At 34.5% G+C, this 25,933-nt stretch overlaps 1 protein-coding gene across 1 annotated transcript in view; it reads left to right on the top strand.

Moving 5' to 3' along the window:
* The window catches only part of KIAA0825 (KIAA0825 ortholog), a 394,719-nt gene that overhangs the window by 63,972 nt on the left and 304,814 nt on the right, over positions 1–25,933 (top strand). The window contains exons 4-5 of the mRNA XM_024746984.1: positions 11,545–11,713; positions 14,747–15,416. Coding sequence (XP_024602752.1) covers positions 11,545–11,713; positions 14,747–15,416 — 839 coding nt within the window. The remainder of the gene's footprint in view (positions 1–11,544; positions 11,714–14,746; positions 15,417–25,933) is intronic.

Genomic DNA, 25,933 nt, shown 5'->3' with positions numbered 1-25,933 from the left:
CTCTTATTTTTGATTTGTATCTGCCCTTAATTTATATGTCTACGTGTGTGTGTGTCTTTTTAAAAAATAGCATATATATGAGACTTAACCACACTATAGTGTATATTATAATTTATATTGTATATGTAAATATAAAATCACTATATTAAACTTCAGAGTAATTATGTATTTATTTAATTTATATATATTATATATTTAAATATTTCATGAAACAGTTTCTAACCCAAAGGAACTTATAAATGAAAAGACTGTTAGCTTGAATAGATTAACAAGTCACTTATCTATATTCTAAAGATGGTTATTTTTTTCACTGATACTAAAAAATTCTTTTTAATTGAAGTATAGTTGATTTACAATGTTGTGTTAGTTTCAGATGTACAGCAAAGTGATTCAGTTATACATATATAGAGAGAGGTGGTTATATTAAAACAAATTTTAAATATTTTCTAAAAAGTAACCTTCTTTGTTCATAATGGCCTTGAGACGCCATAAAAACAAGTCACTGAGGGACTTCCCTGGCAGTCCAGTGGTTGAGACTCTGTGCTTCCACTGCAGGAGGGATGGGTTCAATCCCTGGTCGGGGAACTAAGATCCCACATGCCGCAGGGCACGGCCAAAAAAAAAAAAAAAAAAAAAAAAAAAAAAAAAATCGGCCAAAAAAAAAAAAAAAAGATAAAACAAACATACAAGTCACTGAGCTCTGATGCTTTTGTTATAGACTGCTTCATTTTTATTTGCTAAACCATCTACAGTTAATTTCCTTTCCTACCTGGTCAATAAGAAATCATATTGAGAAGTAAAACAATGATTAAAATACTGTACTTTGCATTCATAAATTGTTATTTAGGTCAAAATTCAGATGTTAGTATTAAAAAGAAAATATGACATGGAATATAAGGATATAATTTTTAAATTAAAGATATTTTATTGCCCATATATTAAAACAAACCTAGAGCAAAACCACCTCAAGTGACCATTGATCTTCACGGGGGATAAAATAAGGGAGAGCTGTATGTGCTGTATGCTACATTTAGAATCAAGTCTATTTTTCATCAAATTCAATTATGTTTTTATTATACTCTAGAGAATAAACATAACAGTATAGGGTGTATATATTTTTAAAAATAAAATACTGAATAATAACCATGTTTCAGAAGAGTGTAAATCATTTCTGCACTCATTTATTGCCTTCTAACAGAATAGCTTTTAGAAAATTGTATGTCATGGAGAATCAGTTATGCCACACTTACATTGCAGTAGTTGAATTACCCTTGGCATTTTTGTATTCTAACAGTTCTATTTATCTCTCAGTGGTGTACAATGAATAAGTAATGAAAATCTGTATGATATGGCTTTTCCTAATACTTTTAAAGAAAAAAAAATTAGTAATTCATTTTTAAATATGGTATTTTTCCTTACCCTTGAATTTTTAAAGTTGTATTTCTAGCAGTGACCCTGAATTCTAAGTGTGAATTCCTTCCCTCTTCTTAATATCATCAGATTTTATGAGCCACCGGGTCTTTTGCTTCCCAAAGCAGTGATTCACCAGAATGGACTAGAGTGCCCAGAGGTCACTGAACCTTCACCTGCCCTTCAAGAGAAGCTGTCATTCTCTCAGACCATTTTCACTTTTACATCCTCATTTCCATTCAAGTCAGAGCTAGGTGACTCTTAGGTCTGATAGTGGAAATCAGTGATGGTGAATCATTTAATTTTAACACATATCAACATTGGTAGCAGGAGGATAAATAACCTGCCAAAGAGGAATACTATGAATGTTGTATCCACAGACTCAATTCAGTAACTAAAAACCACATGTAGCACTGAAATCTTTTTTGAGCTGAATGGAACTTATTATTAGTTTAACACAGTATTGAGGTCTAGAAGTTCTCTTGGGCTTACAATATGGCATGAATGATTTTTCTCCTCTTAATGGTCAGTTGGATAGCTATAATTGCATCATTAAGAGTTTCTTTTGCCTATCTGTTTCTTAATTATAGACAATCTTTGTGTGTACCCCAGGATGTAAGTTTTGCTGGCACTGTGCAGGATTTCTACTTTTTTTTTTTTTTTTTTATCTAAAGAAAGAACACGAAGTGCTACCATGGATCATATTGTTTGTCTTGATCCAGGAGAGGTGGTGTCCGGGTGGTAGGGAAGGCATTAACTTTATATTGTGACAGAATATTGGATACATGGTTTATATAAATTTAACCATGCTCTGTTTCAAGGTGGCATATTGGACCACTTCCTCCTCATCATTTTCTGTCACCAATAGCTCCATTCAAATAATGTATGGTGCTCCAACTTCTTTCTCCACAGTCCTGTATTGTGTGCCCTCGATGCTTTCATTAGACGCTTTAGGACGCTGAGATAAGTAGCACAAAATGTGGGATCAGTAGTCCACTAGATGATTGTTAAGAGATTCTTTCAGGTAATGCATACATTTTAAGTGTTTGACAGGTTTAAAAGTATAACTTTTATCTTTATGTGTGTTAGCTTTATCTACTTTTGGCCAAATAGGCATAAGACAATAAAGAATTATTGTTTGGGATATTCCTAAGGAATATTATTGTCATTATCTTTTCATGGGAAATAAGGAAAGGGAAGTAAGTGTCTTCCTATTTATAAACTGTTTTAATAACAAAAGTATGAATAATATTGTACTAAGAATCTAGACCTCATGAGGAGATTGAGCCAGCAATAGTCAGGCCACTACTCCCCATTGAGGGTCAGAGTTAATGGTCCAGGGGGAAGTAAGCCCCCCACCCCTGAGATACCAACCAGAGGTGCCAGGTAAAGATAGCCCAGCTGTGAGGTCAAGAACAGAGGAGGAAACACTAAAAGGGGACTGAGCCCTGGTAAGATGTGACTGCTGTGGCTGGCTCATCTTTCCTGTAGATGATTGATGCCTCAAGATCTAACCCAACCCTGACAGCTTTCCCCGGAAAAGAGTCTTGTCAAGGATTTAACAGTCAACACCTTGTCTTAAAAGGGTCACTAACACCACAGCATTTGCTAATCACAATCTTTATTCTAGAATCATGACTAAGAATACCTTTTTATGGAACTTGGGATGGAGCTGAGTTGGGGGCCTGCAAAATGGTATTCTTATTTCCTTTATTTCTGCTTTAAAGACCAGCTGTTCTTCATTATATTCTCATTACCTAAAACAGCCCTGGCAGAAAGTAGGCTAGAGGATGATCAATAAATGTGTTTGTTAGACATCTATTGTGTTTGCTTTAGCTTCAGCTAGTGTGAAGTTAGATGAGTAGAATGTGATAGTTTTCTTTTCCATTAACTATTTTACATTATAAAAGTAATACATACTCAGGGAAAATTTCAGACGGTAGAGAAAGGCAGATATAAGGAAAAGTTGAGTATGGAAGGGCAGAGGTGAGGAAAAGTTTTCTTACTCTTCTGACTCTCCTAGTCTTGGTCTTCAGAAGTACCCTATGTTAGTGAATTACTGTCTAACTATCCAGAAATGTTCTCTACATATAGATGTGTGTACCCAAGAATATATTCCCCTTTTTACACAAATGGGAATTTGTGTATATGCTGCAATTAGATTTTTTTAACTTAATGTATTTTTAAAATCTCTCCATAGAACAAGCCAATTCCCTCTTGATGAGCATTTACATTATTTGCAGTCTTTCTGCTATTACTGCACACACACATGCATATGTGTGTCCTTCCTTCCTTAGGAAAGTTTATGTGATGGTTTCTTAGAAGTTGTACAATTAGCTGTTATAAAATTGTTCCACAGAAGTGCTGCAGCTGTCTTCTCTCCTATCGGCAGTATATGAAACTGTATGCTGTATGTCCTGCCTCCTCACAATGTGACCATATGTACTATTAAAACCCTCAGTTTGTAACTTGCAGTCAACTCTGTTGTCTGGCTTAGTGATTGAATTTATCGGGGCAATGGAGATAAAGATGTAAATCAGATGTGTTCCCAGATCTCTTCTGATTTTCATTATTATTATTATTTTTTGATTTTCATTATTATGTATGTTCTCCCTCTCTCTTCTTTTTTTTAAAATCTCTTTCTCAGGAAGAGAATCAAGGAAATCATCACAGAGTAAACCTGGTGCAGATTCCCTGCATTTCTCCTGATTTCAACTTGTGTGGTTTCATTGGGATAAGCCACATTCTGACTTTAGTAACTGTGCTGAATATGGAAGCTAGGCAAGCCTCCATAGATAAAAAAGAAAGCACGTTAACTTACCCTTGCTTCTCATGGGCATTAAACTGCCATGTCCTAATACCCCTATAGAACATTTCTGGGAAATGTTCTTTATGTTGTTAACACAGCCCTGTGCCACTTCCATGGAGCTCCCATCATCACTATAGTCTAGGGAAAGGGGTCCAAAGTCAGATGTAAATTTAAGAATGAAAACTGTGCCTTGGAATATGATGCCAGGCTCACTACAGTACTGCCAGGACTACCCGTCATTGACTGGAAGTTGGGGAGTATTTCACAATTGGTTGACTCTTTGGGGAGCGCTTCAGATTTTTTAGATTGGCACAGCCCTACACAGGGTCTGAACTTTCCTGAAGCAATCTGGACCATTCTAGAGCCTCTGTAAACTTTTGTGGTAAGGATTGGTGATGTAAAGCAACAAATAATGGAGGGTCCTAACTCTAAGGTTTCCTTTCATACTGTCTTCCTCAGAGAATAACTCCGAACAAAAGGAAGGTTGACAATAGATGGGAATCTTGGGAAGCTATTTCTGTAGTCCACATGAGAGATGATAAGATCCTGAGCCCTGTCTTTCACAGTAGGAATGGAAAGGGGAAGATTCATTTGAGAAAGACTTAATGAGAGTATTATTAACAGGGTTTGGGGACAACGATGTTTTTTTCCTGAAAGTGTAGTTAAAACTTTTTGAAATAACCAAAACGTCTCTGAAATCGAAAATAGTTCAGCAAAAATATCTAATTTCTTACTACACTTTCATTAAAGTAGTTGTTTTATAAACCCTTTTCTCAGCCTTTTAAAAAATATTATCGAGAAATATCTTTGTCTCAGGAAAATAAGTTTTTATTTCATGGCTGACTTACTTTTTAATTACATACTGGTTTTTATACATCAGCCCTCTTCCCTAATAATTACTGTTAATTCCAAGGAATTTTAATAATCTCTTTAGATGAGCTAGACTTATCTAAAAACAAAAAAACTCTTATTTACCTCACAACTATTTCTTGGTGTTTTTAAACATATGATAGAATTGAAAAAGCCTTTTCCTTAGACTGAATTTATGTTGGTGAAAAGTATAAACAAGAGCACCAAAAGTGTAAAATCTTAAAAAAAAAAATTTAATGTTTACATTTCCCACACTGTAGAAATAGTCTTTAATCTCTGCCATTTTTGACACCTCTACCTTGATCTAAAAAAATAAGAATAAAAAGTCTAACCTATGAAAGCAAACCTATATGTTCTCTACAGCCTTTACATCAAAGAAGTTCTAATAATTTTTACCAGTAGAACATACATTTTTTTCTCTTTGAACTTTTCTGTGATGGAATAATAAAGACTATGTGTTTTTAATCTTGAAAGAGTTTTTACAGTCAGCTTAAGTGCCAAGATTTTATGTCATAATTATTCTCTTTTTCTCAGTTCCTCTTGCTGTCCTTAACTACACCAGCCCAATATTATTCATCTCTTGTGCTGTTGTTGATTAGTGCTGTCTGTTTAGTTATAGGACATCTCTGTCCTTTTGGAGTAAGATAGTACATATATACATACACACATACATATATGCATAAATTTAGTTGTGACCAAAATAATAAATTCATATTTTTTATCATCCAGATAAATATATTGATCATTTTAAAGTGACATGGCAGTGAGATCAGATGATCAGCAGTGAATTATCAGGGGTCAGGGATCAGGGACTTCTAAGCACAATGATTTCATTAGTTTTCTTAAAGCATCAATATCCTTGCATATAATCTCCTTTTCTACAGGGAGAAGCCTTTTCTACACCTCCCAGAGGCACATCGAACGGCTCCCTCCTGTTGTACTCTATTGTACTCACTTAGCACATCATACTCACACCTCTTATCAAGTCTTACTGTAATGTAGTTATCCATTTATAGGCTTATCTCTCTCACTAGAAAGAATTCCTTTAGGGATGGGACCATGTCTTATTCATGTTTAGGCCCTTAGTATATATCACAGTGCCTACTACATATTCAATATTCAGTTAATGTTTATCAAATATGCCTTCATTCAATAAGTAATTTGCACACTCAAAGAACCTAGGATTGAATGTTGAATGAGAAAATTACCACAGATATCCTTTTAAAAAGCATACTGCATGTTGCATCTTAAAAATGGTTTATAAATTGACTTACACACAGCCTCTTGGTAATGCATCCACTTGCACACACCATTAACTTGGATAATTCAGTCATTATAATTAAAGCACGCTGGGGTTCAAATTTACTAAGTAGTGTTGAGACATATGAAAAGGCATAAAGAGTACTATGATAAACATTCATGTGCCCACCATCCAGTATAAGGAATAAAACATTACCACTAGTGCTGAAACTCACTATGTGCATCTCCCCAGTCTCATCCCACTTCCACCCCACCCTGCATTTGGTGATGTTGCTCATTCCAGCACATTTCTTTTTTTTTTTAAATGTATGTATGTAAGTACGTATTTATTATTAAAGTATAGTTGATTTAAAATACTGTATTAGAGTAGAGGAACAAAGATGGCAGAGTAGAAGGACGTGCTCTCGCTCCCTCTTGTGACAACACCAGAATCACAACTAGCTGCTGGACAATGATCGACAGGAAGACACTGGAACTCGCCAAAAGAGATACCCCACATCCAAAGACAAAGGAGAAACCACAATGAGACGGAAGGAGGAGCGCAATCACAGTAAAATCAAATCCCATAACTGCTGGGTGGGTGACTAACAGACTGGAGAACACTTATACCACAGCAGCCCACCCACTGGAGTGAAGGTTCTGAGCCCCACGTCAGGCTTCCCAACCTGGGGGTCCAGCAACGGGAGGACGAATTCCTAGAGAATCAGACTTTGGAGCCTAGTGGGATTTGATTGCAGGACTTCGACAGGACTGGGGGAAACAGGGACTCCACTCTTGGAGGGCACACACAAAGTAGTGTGTGCATCGGGACCAAGGGGAAGGAGCAGTGACCCCAGGGGAGACTTAACCAGACCTACCTGCTAGCGTTGGAGGGTCTCCTACAGAGGCGGGGGGTGGCTGTGGCACACCGTGGGGACAAGGACACTGGCAGCAGAAGTTCTGGGAAGTACTCCTTGGTGTGAACCCTCCCAGAGTCTGTCATTAGCTCCACCAAAGAGCCCAGGTAGGCTCCAGTGTTGGGTTGCCTCAGGCCAAACAACCAACAAGGAGGGAACCCAGCCCCATCCATTAACAGTCAAGCCGCTTAAAGTTTTACTGAGCTCTGCCCACCAGAGCAACAGTCAGCTCTACCCACCACCAGTCCCTCCCATCAGGAAACTTACACAAGCCTCTTAGATAGCCTCATCCACCAGAGGGCAGACAGCAGAAGCAAGAAGAACTACAATCCTGCAGCCTGTGGAACAAAAACCACATTCACAAAAAGATAGACAAGACGAAAAGGCAGAGGGCTATGTACCAGATGAAGGAACAAGATAAAACCCCAGAAAAACAACTAAACGAAGTGGAGATAGGCAACCTTCCAGAAAAAGAATTCAGAATAATGATAGTGAACATGATCCAGTTAGATGCAAAAATCCTCAACAAAATACTAGCAAACAGAATCCAACAGCACATTAAAAGGATCATACACCATGATCAAGTGGGATTTATCCCAGGGATGAAGGATTCTTCAGTACATGCAAATCAATGTGATACACCGTATTAACAAATTGAAGAAAGAAAACCATATGATCATCTTAATAGATGCAGAAAAAGCTTTTGACAAAATTAAACACCCATTTATGATATTATCACCTCACACCAGTTAGAATGGGCATCATCAGAAAATCTACAAATAACAAATGCTGGAGAGGGTGTGGAGAAAAGGGAACCCTGTTGTACTGTTGGTGGGAATGTAAATTGATACAGCCACTATGCAGAACAGTATGGAGGTCGCTTAAAAAACTAAAAATAGAATTACCATATGATCCAGCAATCCCACTACTGGGCATATACCCAGAGAAAACCATAATTCAAAAAGACACATGCACCCCAATGTTCATTGCAGCACTATTTACAATAGCCAGGTCATGGAAGCAACCTAAATGTCCATTGACAGACGAATGGGTAAAGAAGTTGTGGTGCATATAAACAATGGAATATTACTCAGCCATAAAAAGGAACAAAATTGAGTCATTTGTTGAGACGTGGATGGATCTAGAGACTCTCATACAGAGTGAAGTAAGTCAGAAAGAGAAAAACAAATATCGTATATTAACGCATGTAAGTGGAACTTAGAAGAATGGTACAGATGAACTGGTTTGCAGGGCAGAAGTTTAGACACAGATGTAGAGAACAGACGTATGGACACCGGGGGGGGAAAGCCGCGGGAGGGGTGGGGATGGTGGTGTGCTGAATTGGACTATTGGGATTGACATGTATACACTGATGTGTATAAAATTGATGACTAATAAGAACCTGCAGTATAAAAAAATAAATTAAAATTCAAAAATGAAAATAAAATAAAATACTGTATTAGTTTCAGGTGTACATCACAGTGATTCAGCATTTTTATAGATTTTACTCCTTTTTCCAGCACAGTTCTTTACACTTTTACTACATATTTTTATAATCCTGAACAACATGTAGGATCATATGGCATGTTTTCAAACTACTGAATGGTTTGTATTCATTTATACCTTTTTCCCTCTCAACATTACATTTGTTAGATTCATCTATGTTGATAACTGTATTTCTAGTTTATTTTCATGACTATTTCACGGAATGAATATAACTATTCTCCTATTGATGGAAATTTAGGGTATTTTCAGTAGTTTTAATATTACAAATAAACTTAAGAATATGCTTTTAGAAAGTCCTCGCTAAGCCAACTAATGGTGTAAATTTGGGAATTTAAACTGTTTAGGGCAGAGATTCTACATCTACATTAGACTTTTGACATTTTTGGTTAATGAATGTGCCTACTGGATTTCTATTTGCTGAATAACCTTGGTTATATTTTTACGACTGACCTTGTTTCTAAAGAAAATTAGAAGCAACTTACAGTAAAACAGAAAACACTTAAACCAGAATAAAGAGAAGTATCATGTTATTTCTGAAAAGCTAGATCAAGATCTTGCATCATTTAAGTCTGAGGATATATATAGACCTCCTCCTACCCAAGATCACCATCTCCATCAGCAGTGTTACTACACATATATGAAAATAATATGTTACCTTTTCGATGTTGAAAATTAATTTTTAAATTAATTTTGACCTCAGTTAAAGAAGATAAATTGCCAAACTTATACTCATCTTAAATTTTGAAAGTATTCACTTTGAATAATAATCAGGCGATAAATCTCTAGACTTCAGACTTTTAAAGCAAGATGTATAGACAGTGGTGAATGGCAGAATGACAAGATATTTAGCCACATAAAAACAACATCAGGTACAGGTGAATTCTGTCATTTTAAAACTTGTTCCAAAATGATTTAAAAGCCAGCTCAACTGTCCTAGTTTGTATCAATGAGGGAGGTCCTCTGGAAAGCAACTGCTCAATCCCTTTATCAGTGTTTGGACAAATTACTAAAATATCTAGCTCTCTGAAGGCTTTACTCTATTTATAAGTTGTCGTTATTGGCCTCTACCCAGATTCACATGTTAGAGATTAGCCTAAAAGCTGAGTCTTGATTGAAATAGATTTAGGTAAACTAACGGCTGAGCCTTTCCAGTTCACATTGCTGTAATCTATTAGGTTTGACTGAGTGAGACACAGGAGGATGCTATAATAAAAACCTTTGATAACCAGTCCCTAGAGTCAAGGTATGTGCTTTGGGCATCGTGTTTCTCAGTCCATAGAATTGCTTACGTAAATTAAGAAAATATATGCCAATCTTGTGTCAGACTTAGAACTGGTATTCCTGAGTAAGACTGTCTCATCAGGAAACTGAGTGGCCTGTGGCCTAAGGAGGTATTGTTTTTCTTGCAAGTTCTTTGTTTTCATGAAAAGGCTCTTTGATTCTCAGAATGTATTTTTTTTCAAGGTAATTTAGTTTGAATTCGCTCATGCTCAGAAGTCTCCTGAAAAATTTTCCTTAAAGTTTTACAGTGTATGTTTTATATGGAACCAATACCTTATACGAATTTCGAAGAAGAGAATTTCATATGACATCAATTTTAATCATCAGAGCTTGGTTTCCAAAGCCTCTGTGTTTCTATCACATGGAATCAATAATTAATAGCAATGATATTTTCAAAACAGTAGTAACCTTTTTAGTAACAGATGTTTCTTAATACTATTAAGAAGCAAATGCATAACTTCTCAGTTTGGGGTGAAGGGATTCAGCTTCAAAATAATTTTCCTGTTTATAAAGCTTTCTTGCAGTTTAGATATGCTGCCATCAGGTGGTAGTAATATGTCATATCCATGTGGCTCCACAGATGACATTATGCTTAAGGTCACCAGTTTACTCCACAAAGATTTATGATAATTAATGCACAGATTTTTAAATGAAAATTAAAATAAAATAGTACATCTTTTTAGTTTCAGAGCTAAGGATACTTTTAACGGAATTTTTTAAACATATATATATATTGGAAGATGCAGTTGGGCATGTTTTCTCTGTTTATTTATTTATTTGTAAATGAAGAGTTTCATCTTATGCCTTCAAAAAATTTAGAAAATAAAGAAAAGTAAAAAACACCAAATTTCATCACCCAGGGATAATTGCTATTAACCTTTTGTTTCATTTCCTTCCAGTCTTTTTTTTTTAACATGCAATCTTTAGCATGTTTTGGGGTTGTTTTTTTTTTTTTGGAGTAGAGTTTGATGGCAGGAAAATGTACTTAGCTGTAATAACAGTGTATATATAGCATGTATCTTTTAGAACTTTAAAAATTATAAGTTCTTTGTAACTTTTGTGATTTCTTAATATTGCACTGATTGAGGTTTTCCATAATTTATATAGTCATTCACGTATTAGTATATAGTGTATGTTTCTGATTTCGGTCATCAAGAATATTTTATCTCTGTCTTCCGTCCACTGCTTGCTTATCAAGAGGATCATTATTTCATTGCATCTATACTTGATTTTTTATTTAACACAAAGGAATTTTTAACTCATCTTTGAGTAGCTAGGTATGTTTCCTCTATTGCGTTTGTAATGAAACGATCAGAAAATTTGAGCTTTCAGTTTTCAATTATGAATGAAAATATAGTTTCTTTGTTACTATTTTCATATATGAATGTTTTATAATTTTGTAAATTGTATGCCACCGGGTACTGCATATAAACATTTCAGGATCTGTGATATTATGAGACAGAGACATTACCTACTTCCTACCAAAATAATTTTTTCTTTTCTTTTTTATAGCATAGAACACTGCATTAAAGAAATACAGTCTGAAGTTAACAAACAGTGTCCAGATGTGCAGCTACGAACAACAACTGACTGTTTTGAATGGCTAAATAATTATAATTATAATTCATCCAAGTCACCATCCATTCCCCATGGAGATATGATAAAATTTCTCAAAGCACTGGTAAAAAAAAAAAAATAGAATCTTTGTTTTAACAGTGGAGTGGGGTGGGTGAACATGGAATACATTTCATTCAATTTCTGTATGTAAATATTTATTCCATTGACCATATTAGCCCACCATATCTAGGGGTTAGGATTTGTGTTTTGTTTCTATATCCTCAGTGGAATCCAGTGAGCTATGTGTTTTTATTTTTCACTATGATTTTTATAATAAAATGAGGTTTTACATAAATGGACATTAAACATTATAATTCCTGAGGGATTTGTGGTGTGATGTTTACCATATCAACACCACAAAATGTACTGAAATGTACCACGATTATCTATCAGAAAAGTTGGTATCTATTACATTTTGTGTCCCTTCACAACTACTCATTTTCTTGTGCTCATTACTAAGCACAATAAGATCATCATCAGTTGTATCTATTAAGTAGCCTTGTCCATTATTCCCTTCATCCCCAACCTGCAGGCATATCCAGTTCTTTTCAATCAAGGCAGCAATTTATAGGACACTGTTAATGGATGGAGAATTATTACATTGGTCATTCTTGGATACTGACCACTCTCTATGTTAGAGAGGTTTCTGTAGCCTTCAATAAGAAATACTTAATTTATTACATCTGTATCTACAAGGGTAGCTAGCTTCCAAGAACTAGAGAAACAGCACAATTGTTAGAAAACAGGATTTCTGTAGCTACGGTTTTAATTTAATTTAGGGAAGAAAGGCACTGTTTTTGTGTAAGCATCAAACATTGACTAAGGCAGTTGTGGAAAATATCTTAAGGTTGTAGATGGCTTAGGATGACAGAATCAGATGAAAATAATTTTTGGCTATTGTTATTATTGCAGATGTCTCTTAAATATTTAGAAAGTAATAAAAGAAAGAGAAAGGAAGATTATGTGCCCTGAAGGCTTATTCTTTTAAGAAAATCCTCTCACCCATTATCTCTTGAAGGTGGAGCCTTGAAGAATAAATATGGATATAGTTATTCCTTTAATTTCTATTAAGAGCCGTGTGTAATGAATTTCATTAATATTGATATAATAATGCTTTCTCATTTAATTAAAAGCAAAAGCTTTTAATTATCTTTTAATCTGTCACACATAAGTCATTCTCTATTCACTGCAGGGCAAAGGCCGCCTTAGTCTTGCTCAAATTCATTAGACTGATAGGCCTCTTCCAGACCTAGGTGTTTTAACATAATTGATCATGTTATTTTGAGAAAAGAACCACATTATTAAAACAGATCCAGATTAAAACGACCTTGTCAAGTTTTTACATGCTGAAAGTGTCAATCTTGACAGAATTTTTTTCATACATCTATTTTTTTTCCATAGAAAATTTTTATTTATGAATTATCTAACTAAATAAGAAACAGAGCTTCTCATTATGGCAGTTGTATGAAGTCATTTTCAAAATTTAAGCAATCATACTTAATACATGTCCACATGTTTTAAATCTATCATTCTTTAAATGTTTGCTTGATCAAATATTTACAGTTATTGACTGATTTAAAGAAACCCAAGTCTGAGGCACTAATATGACCAGTTTGCTCTATAGAATTTACCATAATGCTGGAGTTCTGGACTCTTATCTAAGGACATTTATTTTCCAGAAGTATCAAAAGAACTAAATAAAAAGGAAGAGAGGAAGTAGAGCTTCAGAAAAGTCAGTTCACTTTTTGGTTCTCTAGAGTGTAGTAGAAAGAACGTGGATGAGGAGAATGAAACCAGGCATCCATTCTTGGTTCTGTGCTTTATTGTGTGTGACATTTGGCAAGTAACTTAAACACTCTGCACTTTAGTGTCCTTATCTGTAAATTGAAGTTTTAAGTATCTATGTCACAGAGTTTTCATTATGAAGAAGTCAGAGACTGTATCAAAAAGTGCTTTTTATATAATAAACTACTACATAGATATTAGACATTATTATTTATTACAGACAGAACATTAAATTAGAGATCACAATGCTTAGAATGACTGAGAGAGAGCCCTGGAATTTGTCTAGGAGTTGTTCATTTTTCTGAGTCACACATAATACCTTTGTCAATAGGTAATTTCCAAGCTGGCTTGATTTTATACTGCTTGAACCTTGCTTCCATTTTTAGGTTTTTTTTAAAATAATCAGCTTGTTGCTACTTAGAGGATATAAGCTAATTTCAGTACTACCTGAAGTAGACATAATTAGGAGAGTCAGCATGTAAGGAGAATTTGTGCATGTAATTCAAAGTCCAAAAACAAAGTAAATTTTTGTCTTTTATCTATTCCTAATTACATCTACTATTGTTTCTGTCAGTTGACACAGAAAATATACAAAAATTTTTCTTATGTTTTGAGGAACAATTCTGAGAGTATTTTTTCCCATTTTGAGTTAGTTATTTCTTTGGAGAGAACTGAAATATTCTCAGATTATTTTCCAAAGTAAAATCTTTCTTAACATGACTCTCGAAAAGGAATTTAAATGAAAGTTAAAGTCTTTAAATGTATTAACTTTTATTTCTCAGGATGGCAGCTATTAGTAACCCCTAGGCACATACTATGTTTAAAGGTCTCTGTTCTCTATGTTCATTTGGGAATTTATAATAATAAGTATGCTCATTCAGCCATGAAAATTATCTACTAGGTATTAATTAGGGGCATTATCTTAAATTTCTTTCATCTTAGGAGTACATTTCAGTCGATATTTTACTATAGATTTTTATTTAGAATTTTTAAGCTAAAGCTTCCATACAGCTCAGGTTATATCAGGAATGGATAACAACGAGGGTTAAAAACTATGTGTTGAGAAATCTAATTGAAAAATTAGTTCATCACCTGGGCTTTACAAAATTTAACAGACCATAAAGATAATATTCTAAAATGTCTGAATAGATTAACTTTCAAATGCAAAAATAAGTTTTTTTTTGAAAACATCATAGTATTGATTCTAAATTGAAATGAATTATTATGAAATTCTGTATGATTGTAGAAATCATTTTTTCTTGCTACCCTTATAGTTAATCACATTTCTAACATTATAATTTACTTTTATTAGCAAGATTTGTTGAAGAATGAACAAAATCAAGAAGAAATGGTATTGGATTTACTTTGGGACCTCTCCTGCCACAGCAGTGTTTCCTTCCCATCCATTCTAAGTGGAACATCTTTCCATTTCCTCTCTAGTACTTCTCTTCATTCTGTTGAAGATCATTCCTCTATGGATGTAAAGTCTATATGGGATGATATAAGACTACATCTTCGACGCTTCTTAGTGAGCAAATTACAAACCCACAATGAAATAAACAATTCACAGCAAAAAATATTGTTGAAAAAACAATGCATACAACAACTCTTATTTCTTTATCCAGGATCAGAAGTTACAATCAAGTACCAAAACATACAGAATAAACTGTTGACTAAACTTCTGCAGAACTGTTTTCCTTCTTACAGCAGAGAAGCAAATTTAGACATAATGGCTGATGGATACCAAGGTACAATGCTTAAGTTATACTCAATGATAAAAGAGGATTTTAACACACTACGTGAAATTTTAGCTCCATCTTCAACAGTGAAATTCATTAAAGAAACTTACCTGGATACAGTTACAGAAGAAATGGCAAAATTTCTTGAAAATTTTTGTGAGCTGCAGTTCAAAGAAAATGCTGTCCGTGTGATTAAAACAAGCAAGAGCTCCAGCAGGCATAGAGGAGCAGTGCATGCTTTGGGTTAGTGATTTTTTACATTTCTGTTTGGCTTAACTTAAACCTTTTGATATCTTTAATTTTCTTTCTTTTTTTTTGAATTTTTGAATTTTATTTGTTTATTTTTATGCAGCAGTTTCTTATTAGTTATCTGTTTTATACATATTAGTGTATACATGTCAATCCCAGACCAATTCATCCCACCACCACCACCACCACCACCCACCACTTTCCCCCCTTGGTGTCCATATGTTTGTTCTCTACATCTGTGTCTCTATTTCTGCCCTGCAAACCGGTTCATCTGTACCATTTTTCTAGGTTCCACATATATGCGTTAATATACGGTATTTGTTTTTCTCTTTCTGACTTACTTCACTCTGTATGACAGTCTCTAGATCCATCCACATCTCTACAAATGACCCAATTTTGTTCCTTTTTATGGCTGAGTAATTTTCCATTGTATATATGTACCACATCTTCTTTATCCATTTGTCTGTCTCTGGGCATTTAGGTTGCTTCCATGACCTGGCTATTGTAAATAGTGCTGCAATGAACATTGGGGTGCATGTGTCTTTTTGAATTATGGTTTTATCAGGGTATATGCCCAGTAGTGGGATTGCTCAGTCATATGGTCATTCTATTTTTAGTTTTTTTAAGGAACCTCCATACTGTTCTCCATGGTGGCTGTATCAATCTACAGTCCCACCAACAGTGCAAGAGGGTTCTCTTTTCTCCACACCCTCTTCCGTATTGATATCTTTAATTTTCTAACTTTTCTATTTGGTTAAACTTAATTACAAATTTGAAAATAAATCAGAAAATAAATGTTGTGAAATTCTCCACTACACATTTCTCTTATGCATTTCTTTTTCTCTAAGTATAGTAATAGAAGTGTGTTCTTTCCTGTTATTTAAATTATTAAAGATATTGGAAATGTAAGTCAGAAATATTACCAATAAGACTTTGTTTTGTTTTTTTGAAGATGTTGGGGGTAGGAGTTTATTAATTAATTAATTTATTTTTGCTGTGTTTCGTCTTCATTTTAAACAGAAAAGTCTAATTTTTAACCCATTGTATCTTCCAGAGCTGAAGCATTATTAAATAAAAAGAAGTGTTGAACACTTGTTGAAACTTTTATTAATGAAAATTGGAAGTTTAAAATTGTAATATTTTAGTCAGCCAATGCCAATATGGCCCTATTATGAAATACTAATTATAAAATTCTATAGTATAATTGGTTATGGAAGCATAACATTAACTACAGCTGATTTTTAAAGTTCCTCTAATGTTGTTCCTATAAGAGTATATATAATAAAAGAGTATTTGAAGATTCCTAATTTTATTCAAAAGATAAAAGAATCTATTATGATATAATAAATTTTTCTTGTCATCATTTTAATTTCCTACCAGTGAAGAAAACTTAAGGTAAAAAATATGATTATTTTGAAAATTATGATTACTCATGCTTTACATAGAATGCTGAGGTATGTTTCTAAATAGGTTCATAAACTATATTTTTTAATTATTTGAAAATTATCATTTGGTGAATTGCTATTTCTGAATTTATGATCATTTCATTAAAATTTCCACAGCTCACTATATTTTTATCTACCTTCCTTAATAAAATGCCACAATACCAAATTTCTCTGATATATGAATATATTATATGAATATGATATATGAATTTTCAAATAATTTAATGTTTTGTCTTAGAATTTTTATTTTCTTCAGGAAGCTGTGTCACATCACAGAACAGAGATGCATCAGCCAAGTTTAGGTTACAGCAGAATACAAAATCAGTTAATTTAGGAACATTATAATTTTGCTCAAAGTAAATAGATTTTCATTTTAATTATTACATAAATTTTAAATGCATTTTCATAAGTGTACTTATTTTCTATAATTTTTATGTCCTCTCAAAAAGTTTATGCTTACTTGTAAAGTACTTTCAACATGAAAGTTTTATATGTGCTAAATATAGTTTAGTTTATACCAGAAGAAAAGATCCATATGGTTAAAAATATGTGTAAGTTGCTATGGAGTCTTTAGGGCTGATATTGAGGTGTTTTCCCTTTTGTGAGAGAAAACTATGTGCGTTGACTTTTACACCAAAATTTGAAGCACTTTCCACAAGTCCAAGTGCACTGATCTTTCTCAAGCTGCTTTATCTGAACTTTGGTATAAATCACTTGTTAAACGAATGCTTTCCATGTGCCAAGCACTGTACTAAGTGCATCCCTTTCCTTATTATCCCAATTTGATAAACAAAGAAAGAAGCTTAGAAAGATTAACTTGCCTTGGGTCACTTGCACAAAGTCAGGATTCACATGTAGATCTCTATGTCTTCAAGACCCATGTTCTTAACCACCATGCTATTGGGTCTTGTCTCAAAATGTAAAATTAAATTCTTTGTCACTTGTAAAAGAAATTTCAAACAGCACTGTTCAGGTGGGCTGCTTGAAAATCAGTTCCGTTCTGCTGTATTGAGTACCTGCCACAGGCAAGGCATTTAGCAGGTACCGTGTTTAAGGTTTCTAAGCTAGACATGGTAAAGGGAAGAAAACTGAGTAACTGCTGTTAATGCTGTGTGAGAACTCCTAAACTAACTCTTAACAAAGCAATCATATTTTCCACTAACATTTTGCCCAATGACCAAATTTTATTTATTAAGGAAATACAGTTTGAGATTAGCAAAATAATAATTTATAAATACTTAATAAAATTTATAATTTATATTCCTATTTGAATAAAATCTAGATTGGCTAGAATGGGTTGTATATTATCTTTAGTATATGTTTACACTCACCAAGTCTTCGATTTTTTTTTTTTTTTTTTGGCTGCGTTGGGTCTTCATTGCTGCGCGCGGACTTTCTCTAGTTACGGTGAGCAGGGGTTACTCTTCGTTGTGGTGCGCTGGCTTCTCATTGCAGTGGATTCTCTTGTTGCGGAGCACGGGCTCTAGGCACGGGGGCTTCAGTAGTTGTGGCATGCGGGCTCTAGAGGGCAGGCTCAGTAGTTGTGGTGCATGGGCTTAGTTGCTCCACAGCACGTGGGATCTTCCCGGACCAGGGCTCAAACCCGTGTCCCCTGCGTTGGCAGGCGGATTCTTAACCACTGTGCCACTAGGGAAGCCCAAATCTTCGATATTTTACCTGAAACTCTAGACATTCCTTAAGTAACAAGAGTTAGCATTTATTGGGTCAGACATTGCAACACATTATTTCATTTAATCCTTCTAACCACCCAACAAGGTAGGTACCCTTATTTATCTTTGTTATATAGTGAGAAAACTAAGGCATAGAGATATTAAGTAATTTGGTCAAGGTTACAAAGTAAAGCCAGGATATAAACTCAGGTCTGTCTGACTGCAATACCCTGACTATAACTGTGCTCTACTGACTAAAAGAACAGGACGGAAACAGGGGAAAACAGAATCCCTCTGGGGATGAAAAGATCCTTTAGAGTAAAGAAGACCCTCAAGCCCAGATAAAGGCAGAATTTTGACTAAGGAGGCACAGATCACAGTTGGAAAGTAGGCCAGTCAAAATCACCCTAATTTCTCTCCTGCTCCTCAAGTAGCTCTGACTAGCTGAGTGATGATCTCAGGGAAATGTAAAGAAGTATATTGAGGCCAGCATGCAAAGTGTGTACAGAAAGAAGCATTTGTATGCTATTGTTACAGAAGAGACCAAGCCTCCTAGAAGGATACCACATCTCTTGACCCTATTGTGCTCCTGAGACAGAGGTGAAGATCTCCATTAGCTCTCTGATGTCAATCATGCTTGTTGTTTTCTAACCTCACACTAGTAGAAGCTGGAATTTCAAGTAATACAAAACAGTAATGGGGAAAAAAATTCCTAAAAGAAAGTTATATCTTTATTCAGTTATCACAAATTCCTTTAAAGTAATAGTACAATTTCAGGGTTTTTTGTTGTACTGTTGTTGAAAATACTAATAAATGATATTGTTGATTCGCTTTTTTTCCCCACTGTTTTATCATACTTGCTATTCTTTAATGAAATACTGGTATATTCCTTGTTTACAAGTACTTGCTCTCAGAAGGTGAAAAGTAGTTATCAGGAGTCGAGGGTGCTCGTCTTGAATCTTCTACCCCCTTGTTTTTGTGACCTTAGATAAGTCATTTAACCTCTTCATATCGTTCTAATTGATAAAATGAAAGGGTTATATTAGATAATATCTAAGCTTTAACTCTAAACTTATTCTGACTCTGTGACCTGGAAATCATTCCACAACCAGATTTTTTATACCTACAATTTGTCAGTGGAAACTGTCACATTTATTTTCTTTGCTGACTGACAGTATAGATGTATTAGCTGGCTAAATGTGTGGCTTTGTATGCCACTGTAACAAATACAAAAACGTCCTTTCGATCTTTATCTGTGTGATTTTTCTTCCCCAAGTGAAACTTGAAAATAACAGTATGGAAAGTGCCCACTTCCTACAGTTGCATTTTTAATGAGGGTGGGAGGGTGAAGAGGGGAGTCCGTGGTTAAGCAAAAACAGGAAGTAGAGTGTCTCCTTCCAGCTGACATCTGAAGCTATTCCTAGAAATTCTTTGTTGGGCTTCCCCTTTGATCCTACAACCAACTGTTTTGTTTTGTTTTATTTTTTGTTTCAATTTTTTTTTCTAGTAGCATTTTAAATCAGGTCATTGAAAATTAAGATCACAGGCAAGAACTGGAAATACAATATTATTTTGTATTGTTGATTGAAAAGAAATTCATATGCCTTTTCTCTGGCATGTATTTAAAGTAGGCAAAGCAGGGATTTAAGACTTGTGCTTTTTCCTGGGGAAGAACCAGCTCATTTCTGCAATGCTGTAGACAGTAGGTATGGACTAAATACTTTTTCTCAGAAAGTGTCTCTGTATCCATACAAACCCTTCTGTAAGTAAGAACAAAATGAAAACCTCAGAATTAGGACTATAAAGCATGGAAGAATGAGTGATCTTTTCCTAAGAGTCTGTGGGTAAGAATTTCATGAGCCATATGAAAACAAGTGTACATGTTAAACTTATGTAAATAATTTTAGTATTTTTTTCAGCACGTAAAGAAAGTCAAACGTGATTTGGGTTTTGGCATAATTGATTCTAAAGCCTTCCCTCCTGCAAGTTCGGTTACATGGCATGTTCAGAGCCCTATTGAGGCTTCACCTAGAATGTGCTAGGACATCCATGCCATCAGTAGAGAGAACGGGCTTGTCTTCCCTTTTTCTGAGCCTGGAGGATGTTCTCTACTCAGTCTAATTCCTTTCTGTACTGTCTGTCTCTCTATAGTAGAAGTACACAGGGTGATCCATCAAGGTGAGGGTGAAAATTAGAACTATTTAGTTTTATTTCACCCTTTATATAAGAGGCAGGACAGGACAAATTTTTCATGCCATTTAAGATAGTGTTTTCTGTGTTGAACGTCATTCCCAGCCATTCTTATTCTTGAGTTTTGGTAAGGCACAAATAGCTTAGGCTCTATTTTGCACTAAAAACCTGAATAAAGTATATACTTTGCAAAGGATACTACTCAAAACATGAATTCACCATTAATTTTTGTTAATATTTTCTCATTGATCATCTTCATTTTTCCTTGTTATCTATTTACAAATATATAAAGTTAGTTATATAATAGATACTGTTTTTTAGGTCCTTTTAATTTGCCATGCACCATGCTAAGCACTTTATGCACTGATACACCATTTGATTCTTACGAACATCTCTGAAAATTTGGATATTATCCCTGCTTTATAGTTGCAGAAACTGAGATTGGATAAGTTAAAGAGCTTTCCCAAAGTCCCACTGCTAGGATGTACCTCGACTAGGATTCAAATCCATTTCTGAATTATGACCAAGCCTATTCTCTTAAATACTGTCTTTCTTTCTCTTGCTAAATGAAATCCCTTGCAAGACCAGGAACCCTTTTATAATTTGAAGAGTGATTCCCATGAGCCACAGATCCTGATTTTTGTGTTGGACTTTCTGGAATTGTAACACATATATATATTCCCTACATATAAAATTAAACAAACTTGGATTTTGGAAGCAACTATGATAGTAATAGAGTGCAAAGCTACATCACTAGATTTTCTGCTTGGGAAAAATTGGGAAAGGAAAAAAAAATTCAAGACTTTCCATCTAACACATGAAAAGGAAAATAATAATGTTAATTTTTTACTTAATATAAAAAAATATCTAGAGGAGACTCTCATTTTATTCCTAGAGAAGCAGGTAATCTGCTTACATATAAGGCTTTTGCCAGAGTTAAGCTAAAAGTAATTAAGTTACTGAAATAGTTGAAGCAATCATTGCTAGATTTAAGATCCTTTTATGATTAATTAATAATAATCCCACATGTTAACGATATGTTTGCAAGATGCTTCCACATTTCGGGGTTTTTTATTTAATTTATATTTGCTCCACCACCAGTCTGAAATTAGGCAGTGCAGAAACTCCAGTTCTTGTTTTATGGGTGACGAAAACTACGGCATTTTGGCTGATTAACAAATCAAGTTGGAGATGGAACTAAGAGTAGAAGTATCTTCTCACTATACCTCAGTGCCTCATAAGAAAATAAACGAAGAGTCTCACACTAGAATTTTTTCCCTAAGGAGTTGATGGCGTATTTAAATTCTTCCTACTAAAGGTTGTATCATCTGTGAAAATTATTTATTTGATTATAAACTATGAGAAAGATGACTGGATGTGTATGAGGGGAGGGTGTACGTTCCGCGGTTGGGTAGATATGTAGTATTATGCATAGGCACACGTATCTTTATTTACCTAAAATGTTTTTCTGCTGCATGGCTCTATTTTTCTGACCCCATTATTCACCATTAAATGTTCAGAGGCCTCTGAATCTTTGTTTTAAAGACACTAAAGCAACAAAGGTGGAAAGTATATTACCTAAAAGATAAAGTGGCTGTAGTTTAGTTTGGGTAATATTTTTGCTTCTGTGCAGCAACAATTAGCAAACGCTAAATTGCACTCAATTATTGACTCCTTAGAACACCTGTGTGTTCTTCCTAAAGGTGGAAAGAATATTTTAGTGGCCACATTCTCTAGTTATGACATTGAAAAACTAAGGATGGTAGATAAAAATGACTTACTGGTTTCTCATGAGGGGTCATGAGTCAGCCTGAGATTTATATTCCTTATTAACCATTCAGGAACAGTTTTAAAAATTAAAAAGAAGATTAAAATACTGAGATTTTGAGACCCTTATTTTTTAACTTGGAAAAAGAAATTGTCTAGTTAAAAATATAAGTAACAAATTAAGAGAAGAATGAAAATAATTGTAAACAAATTATTGAAGAGAAGTTCAGAATAAAATTATTCTAAAAGTAAACAAATTTATTTTGCAACTATTCTATATTGAGCAAAGAATGTGGATGAGTAATACACATGGAAGCAGTTGTAGGCCAGAAATTCAAATTCTGTAGAAAGTGATTTGGTAAGTCACTAATGCAACCTTTCTAAAACTTTTCTGACTTCTGCTTTCCCCTGCTAAAGTTATTTATGTCATTCTATGTCTTGATTTATGAACACAGTGATAAATGTGAATGCTTAGCTCTGTTGTTTTATGTAAAAATGTTTACAGGTTTTTGCTTTTACAGATCATGAATCCCTGAATTCTTGTTTAGCATATGGGCATTTTCCAGTAGACTATTATAACCTTGAATGTTGTTTAATTAACATATTTTTTTCTTAGGTTCTCAGAAAATGTAATATGTGACTTCTGGTTACTATGCTATCAATCAGTTATTAGTATCAAACTTGTTTTCATAAATGTTCAAGAAGAAAAGTTTAATAAGCAAAAAGACATTGGTAAGATTCCTTTAAAAATGTACTCTTTCTAACAGAAGACTGTAAATTGTAATGGTTGTTTCTGTACCTCAACATTCTTTGTTATGAAAATCAACTCGGCAGATATACATTGTTATAACATTTTCAATTTCATTATTTATATATAAGTATGAAAATCTTTGACCATCAGTGTCACATCTATGAAGTCAAATATTTGTTATAAAACATATCTTCTGCCTCAAAGTAGCTGTCATTTAACATCTCTACCTTTATTTAGTTATTTTTTAACCGAGGGGAAATCTGTGTCTGATACACCTGGGACTGTTAAAATTGGCATTTTTCTGAGTATGGACTGATCTCTCTGCACAGGGATTTATAGAGGAGAAACTGCTGGTAGCTTTGAGAGTTAGACCAATCCCTTCCTCACATGTGGAAATAAGAAAATAATCCTTAGCTTTGGGTAAAATGTTTAAAAGTTATAATGGATTTCCAGTCAGAAGGTCTTTTGCCTCTGTCATTCTTAAAATTCAATGTCTATTCCTTTGTTTAATACATATATTTTTAGTTTGCTTCTAGTTTTACCAGAACATTCATAAGCACTTTGATGGTTGGGCTATCTAAATGGAGATCTAAAATTGGGCTTGTAAGGAAGTAAAAAGTTACTTAAAATTAAGTACAGTATATTGCTTCAATCAAAAGCAAAACCTATCACTGTTTGTTTTTGCAACTTCTTTTCAACATTGAATAAAAACAGAAAACCCTGTCTATTATTTAGAAAAGTGTAGCTTACCTCATTACCTGTTTAATCTTTTCCATAATAGAATCATAGGAAGTACCGAGTTAGCAGGTAAGTGCCAGTGAGAGATGAAAATCTAATAAGGCCTTTGAAAGTATGATGCCAGTGATATATGAAAAACTAAATAATTTGAAGTTTTGATAATTTTGATTGCTGTGACATGGTCATACTGAACTGATTTTAGAATATCTGGCATTATATTGTTTGTCCTCCAAGGTAAAAATTATTTTAAGTTTAAAATTCAGTATTAGCATTTCCATTAGCAAAAAGCACACAGTACTAATCATTGTAGTCACTATTGGAGTAGACACCAGGTTTGCGAAATAACCTATCCTGAAAAGAAGAGAAATACCCTCCAAATTTTATGATGATCATTGTGAGAGAAAGTTATATTGTAAAATTGTTTTATAGTGCCTTCCTATATCTTTTTTCCAAACGGTACTGAAATCAATTATTATCATCTTTGTTAATGTTCTTTTAGTAGCAGAATAAAATAGTAGTCCTTCAGCTATTTGAAGAGTGTGTACTTTTAATGGATATTTTTCTTATAATTTTTCTTGGTCATGGTTACAAAAGCCATAAAGTTCACAGTTATTGGTATATGGGTCTAGTTAGTAGAGCCTGAACCTCGAAGGGCAATGGGAAGATGCAGCAATTACAGCCTCTTTAAGATTTTATAGCTAAGATCTAATGTGAAATCAGTATGTAAAAATGAGAAAAATCCTTGTTCGACTTTATAAACAAGATATTACTGCACAGGGCTTCCCTGGTGGCGCAGTGGTTGAGAGTCCGCCTGCCGATGCAGGGGACACGGCTTCGTGCCCCTGTCCGGGAAGATCCCACATGCCGCGGAGCGGCTGGGCCCGTGAGCCATGGCCGCTGAGCCTGCGCGTCCGGAGCCTGTGCTCCGCAACGGGAGAGGCCACAACAGTGAGAGGCCCGTGTACCGCAAAAAAAAAAAAATTATTACTGCACAGATTTTGCTGAAGCTTTATGTTCACTGAGTCCCTCTTAAGACTTGTATTGTCTTTATAGAGCTTGAACAGTTGGCCTCAATATCTCATTATTTAGATTAAGCATATGCAAATTTGTACAAGCTCTGTTTATTGATAAGTGGTAATCTCATGTTTTGCATTGTTTCTGTGACATACAGACAACAAAATATAAGTCCTTTATATTTCTATGAAAGGTACTCATAGGGATTAGAGTTACAGAAAAATACATACTTTCTTGACATTTATGAGTATATCTAAAAGCAGAATTACTAAATACTAAATTTGGTGAAGATCACTCAGTCATGCACCAGTGTGAGTTTTCGTTAAATTTTAATCATGTGCCAAGGTTTCTAAGACACAAAAAGGAAACCAGAAATCAGGAGGATGTTTAAAAACATTAAATACACTGCTATGGTTTGCATCCTTGTGGTTTTTTTCCTACTATCCTGATAGTTCTTTAAGGTTCTGTCATTTTCAATCAACAGAGAGTACATGTGATCAGTATATCTGATAAACTTGTCAATGCCTCTTTAAAGCAGGATTCCCCAACCTATTCAATTCAGATCCCCGTGCTTCATTTCAAGTATCATCTTGCTAAGACAGAGCTATGTCACAGGCATCTGTGTATAGCCAGTTCAGTCTACAACTAATTTGTGCAGGAAAAAATTAAATCAGGAGGTAAATTATTTCATGATTGCTCATTCCCAACAGAGTTGGGCATCATTCTGAAGAAAATATCAAATAATTGGTTTCAGGCCGTGTCAGACACATGCAATTCCCTTCTCTAATGGCTGTGTGTGGTAGCACCAGGCCTCAGGGGTCAGCAAAGAACTGGAAATAGCTTAGTGCCAGGCACGGCAATAGAGAGACTGAGCACATAGGAAATGAAGTGGCAATAAGTGCAATCCATAGGGGAAATGTGCTTCACTTGGAGTTT

The sequence above is a fragment of the Neophocaena asiaeorientalis genome, unplaced genomic scaffold (assembly GCF_003031525.2).
Source record: "Neophocaena asiaeorientalis asiaeorientalis breed wild unplaced genomic scaffold, Neophocaena_asiaeorientalis_V1.1 scaffold550, whole genome shotgun sequence".
In the NCBI taxonomy this organism is placed as follows: Eukaryota; Metazoa; Chordata; class Mammalia; order Artiodactyla; family Phocoenidae; genus Neophocaena; species Neophocaena asiaeorientalis.
This window is presented reverse-complemented; position numbering and strand designations above follow the sequence as displayed.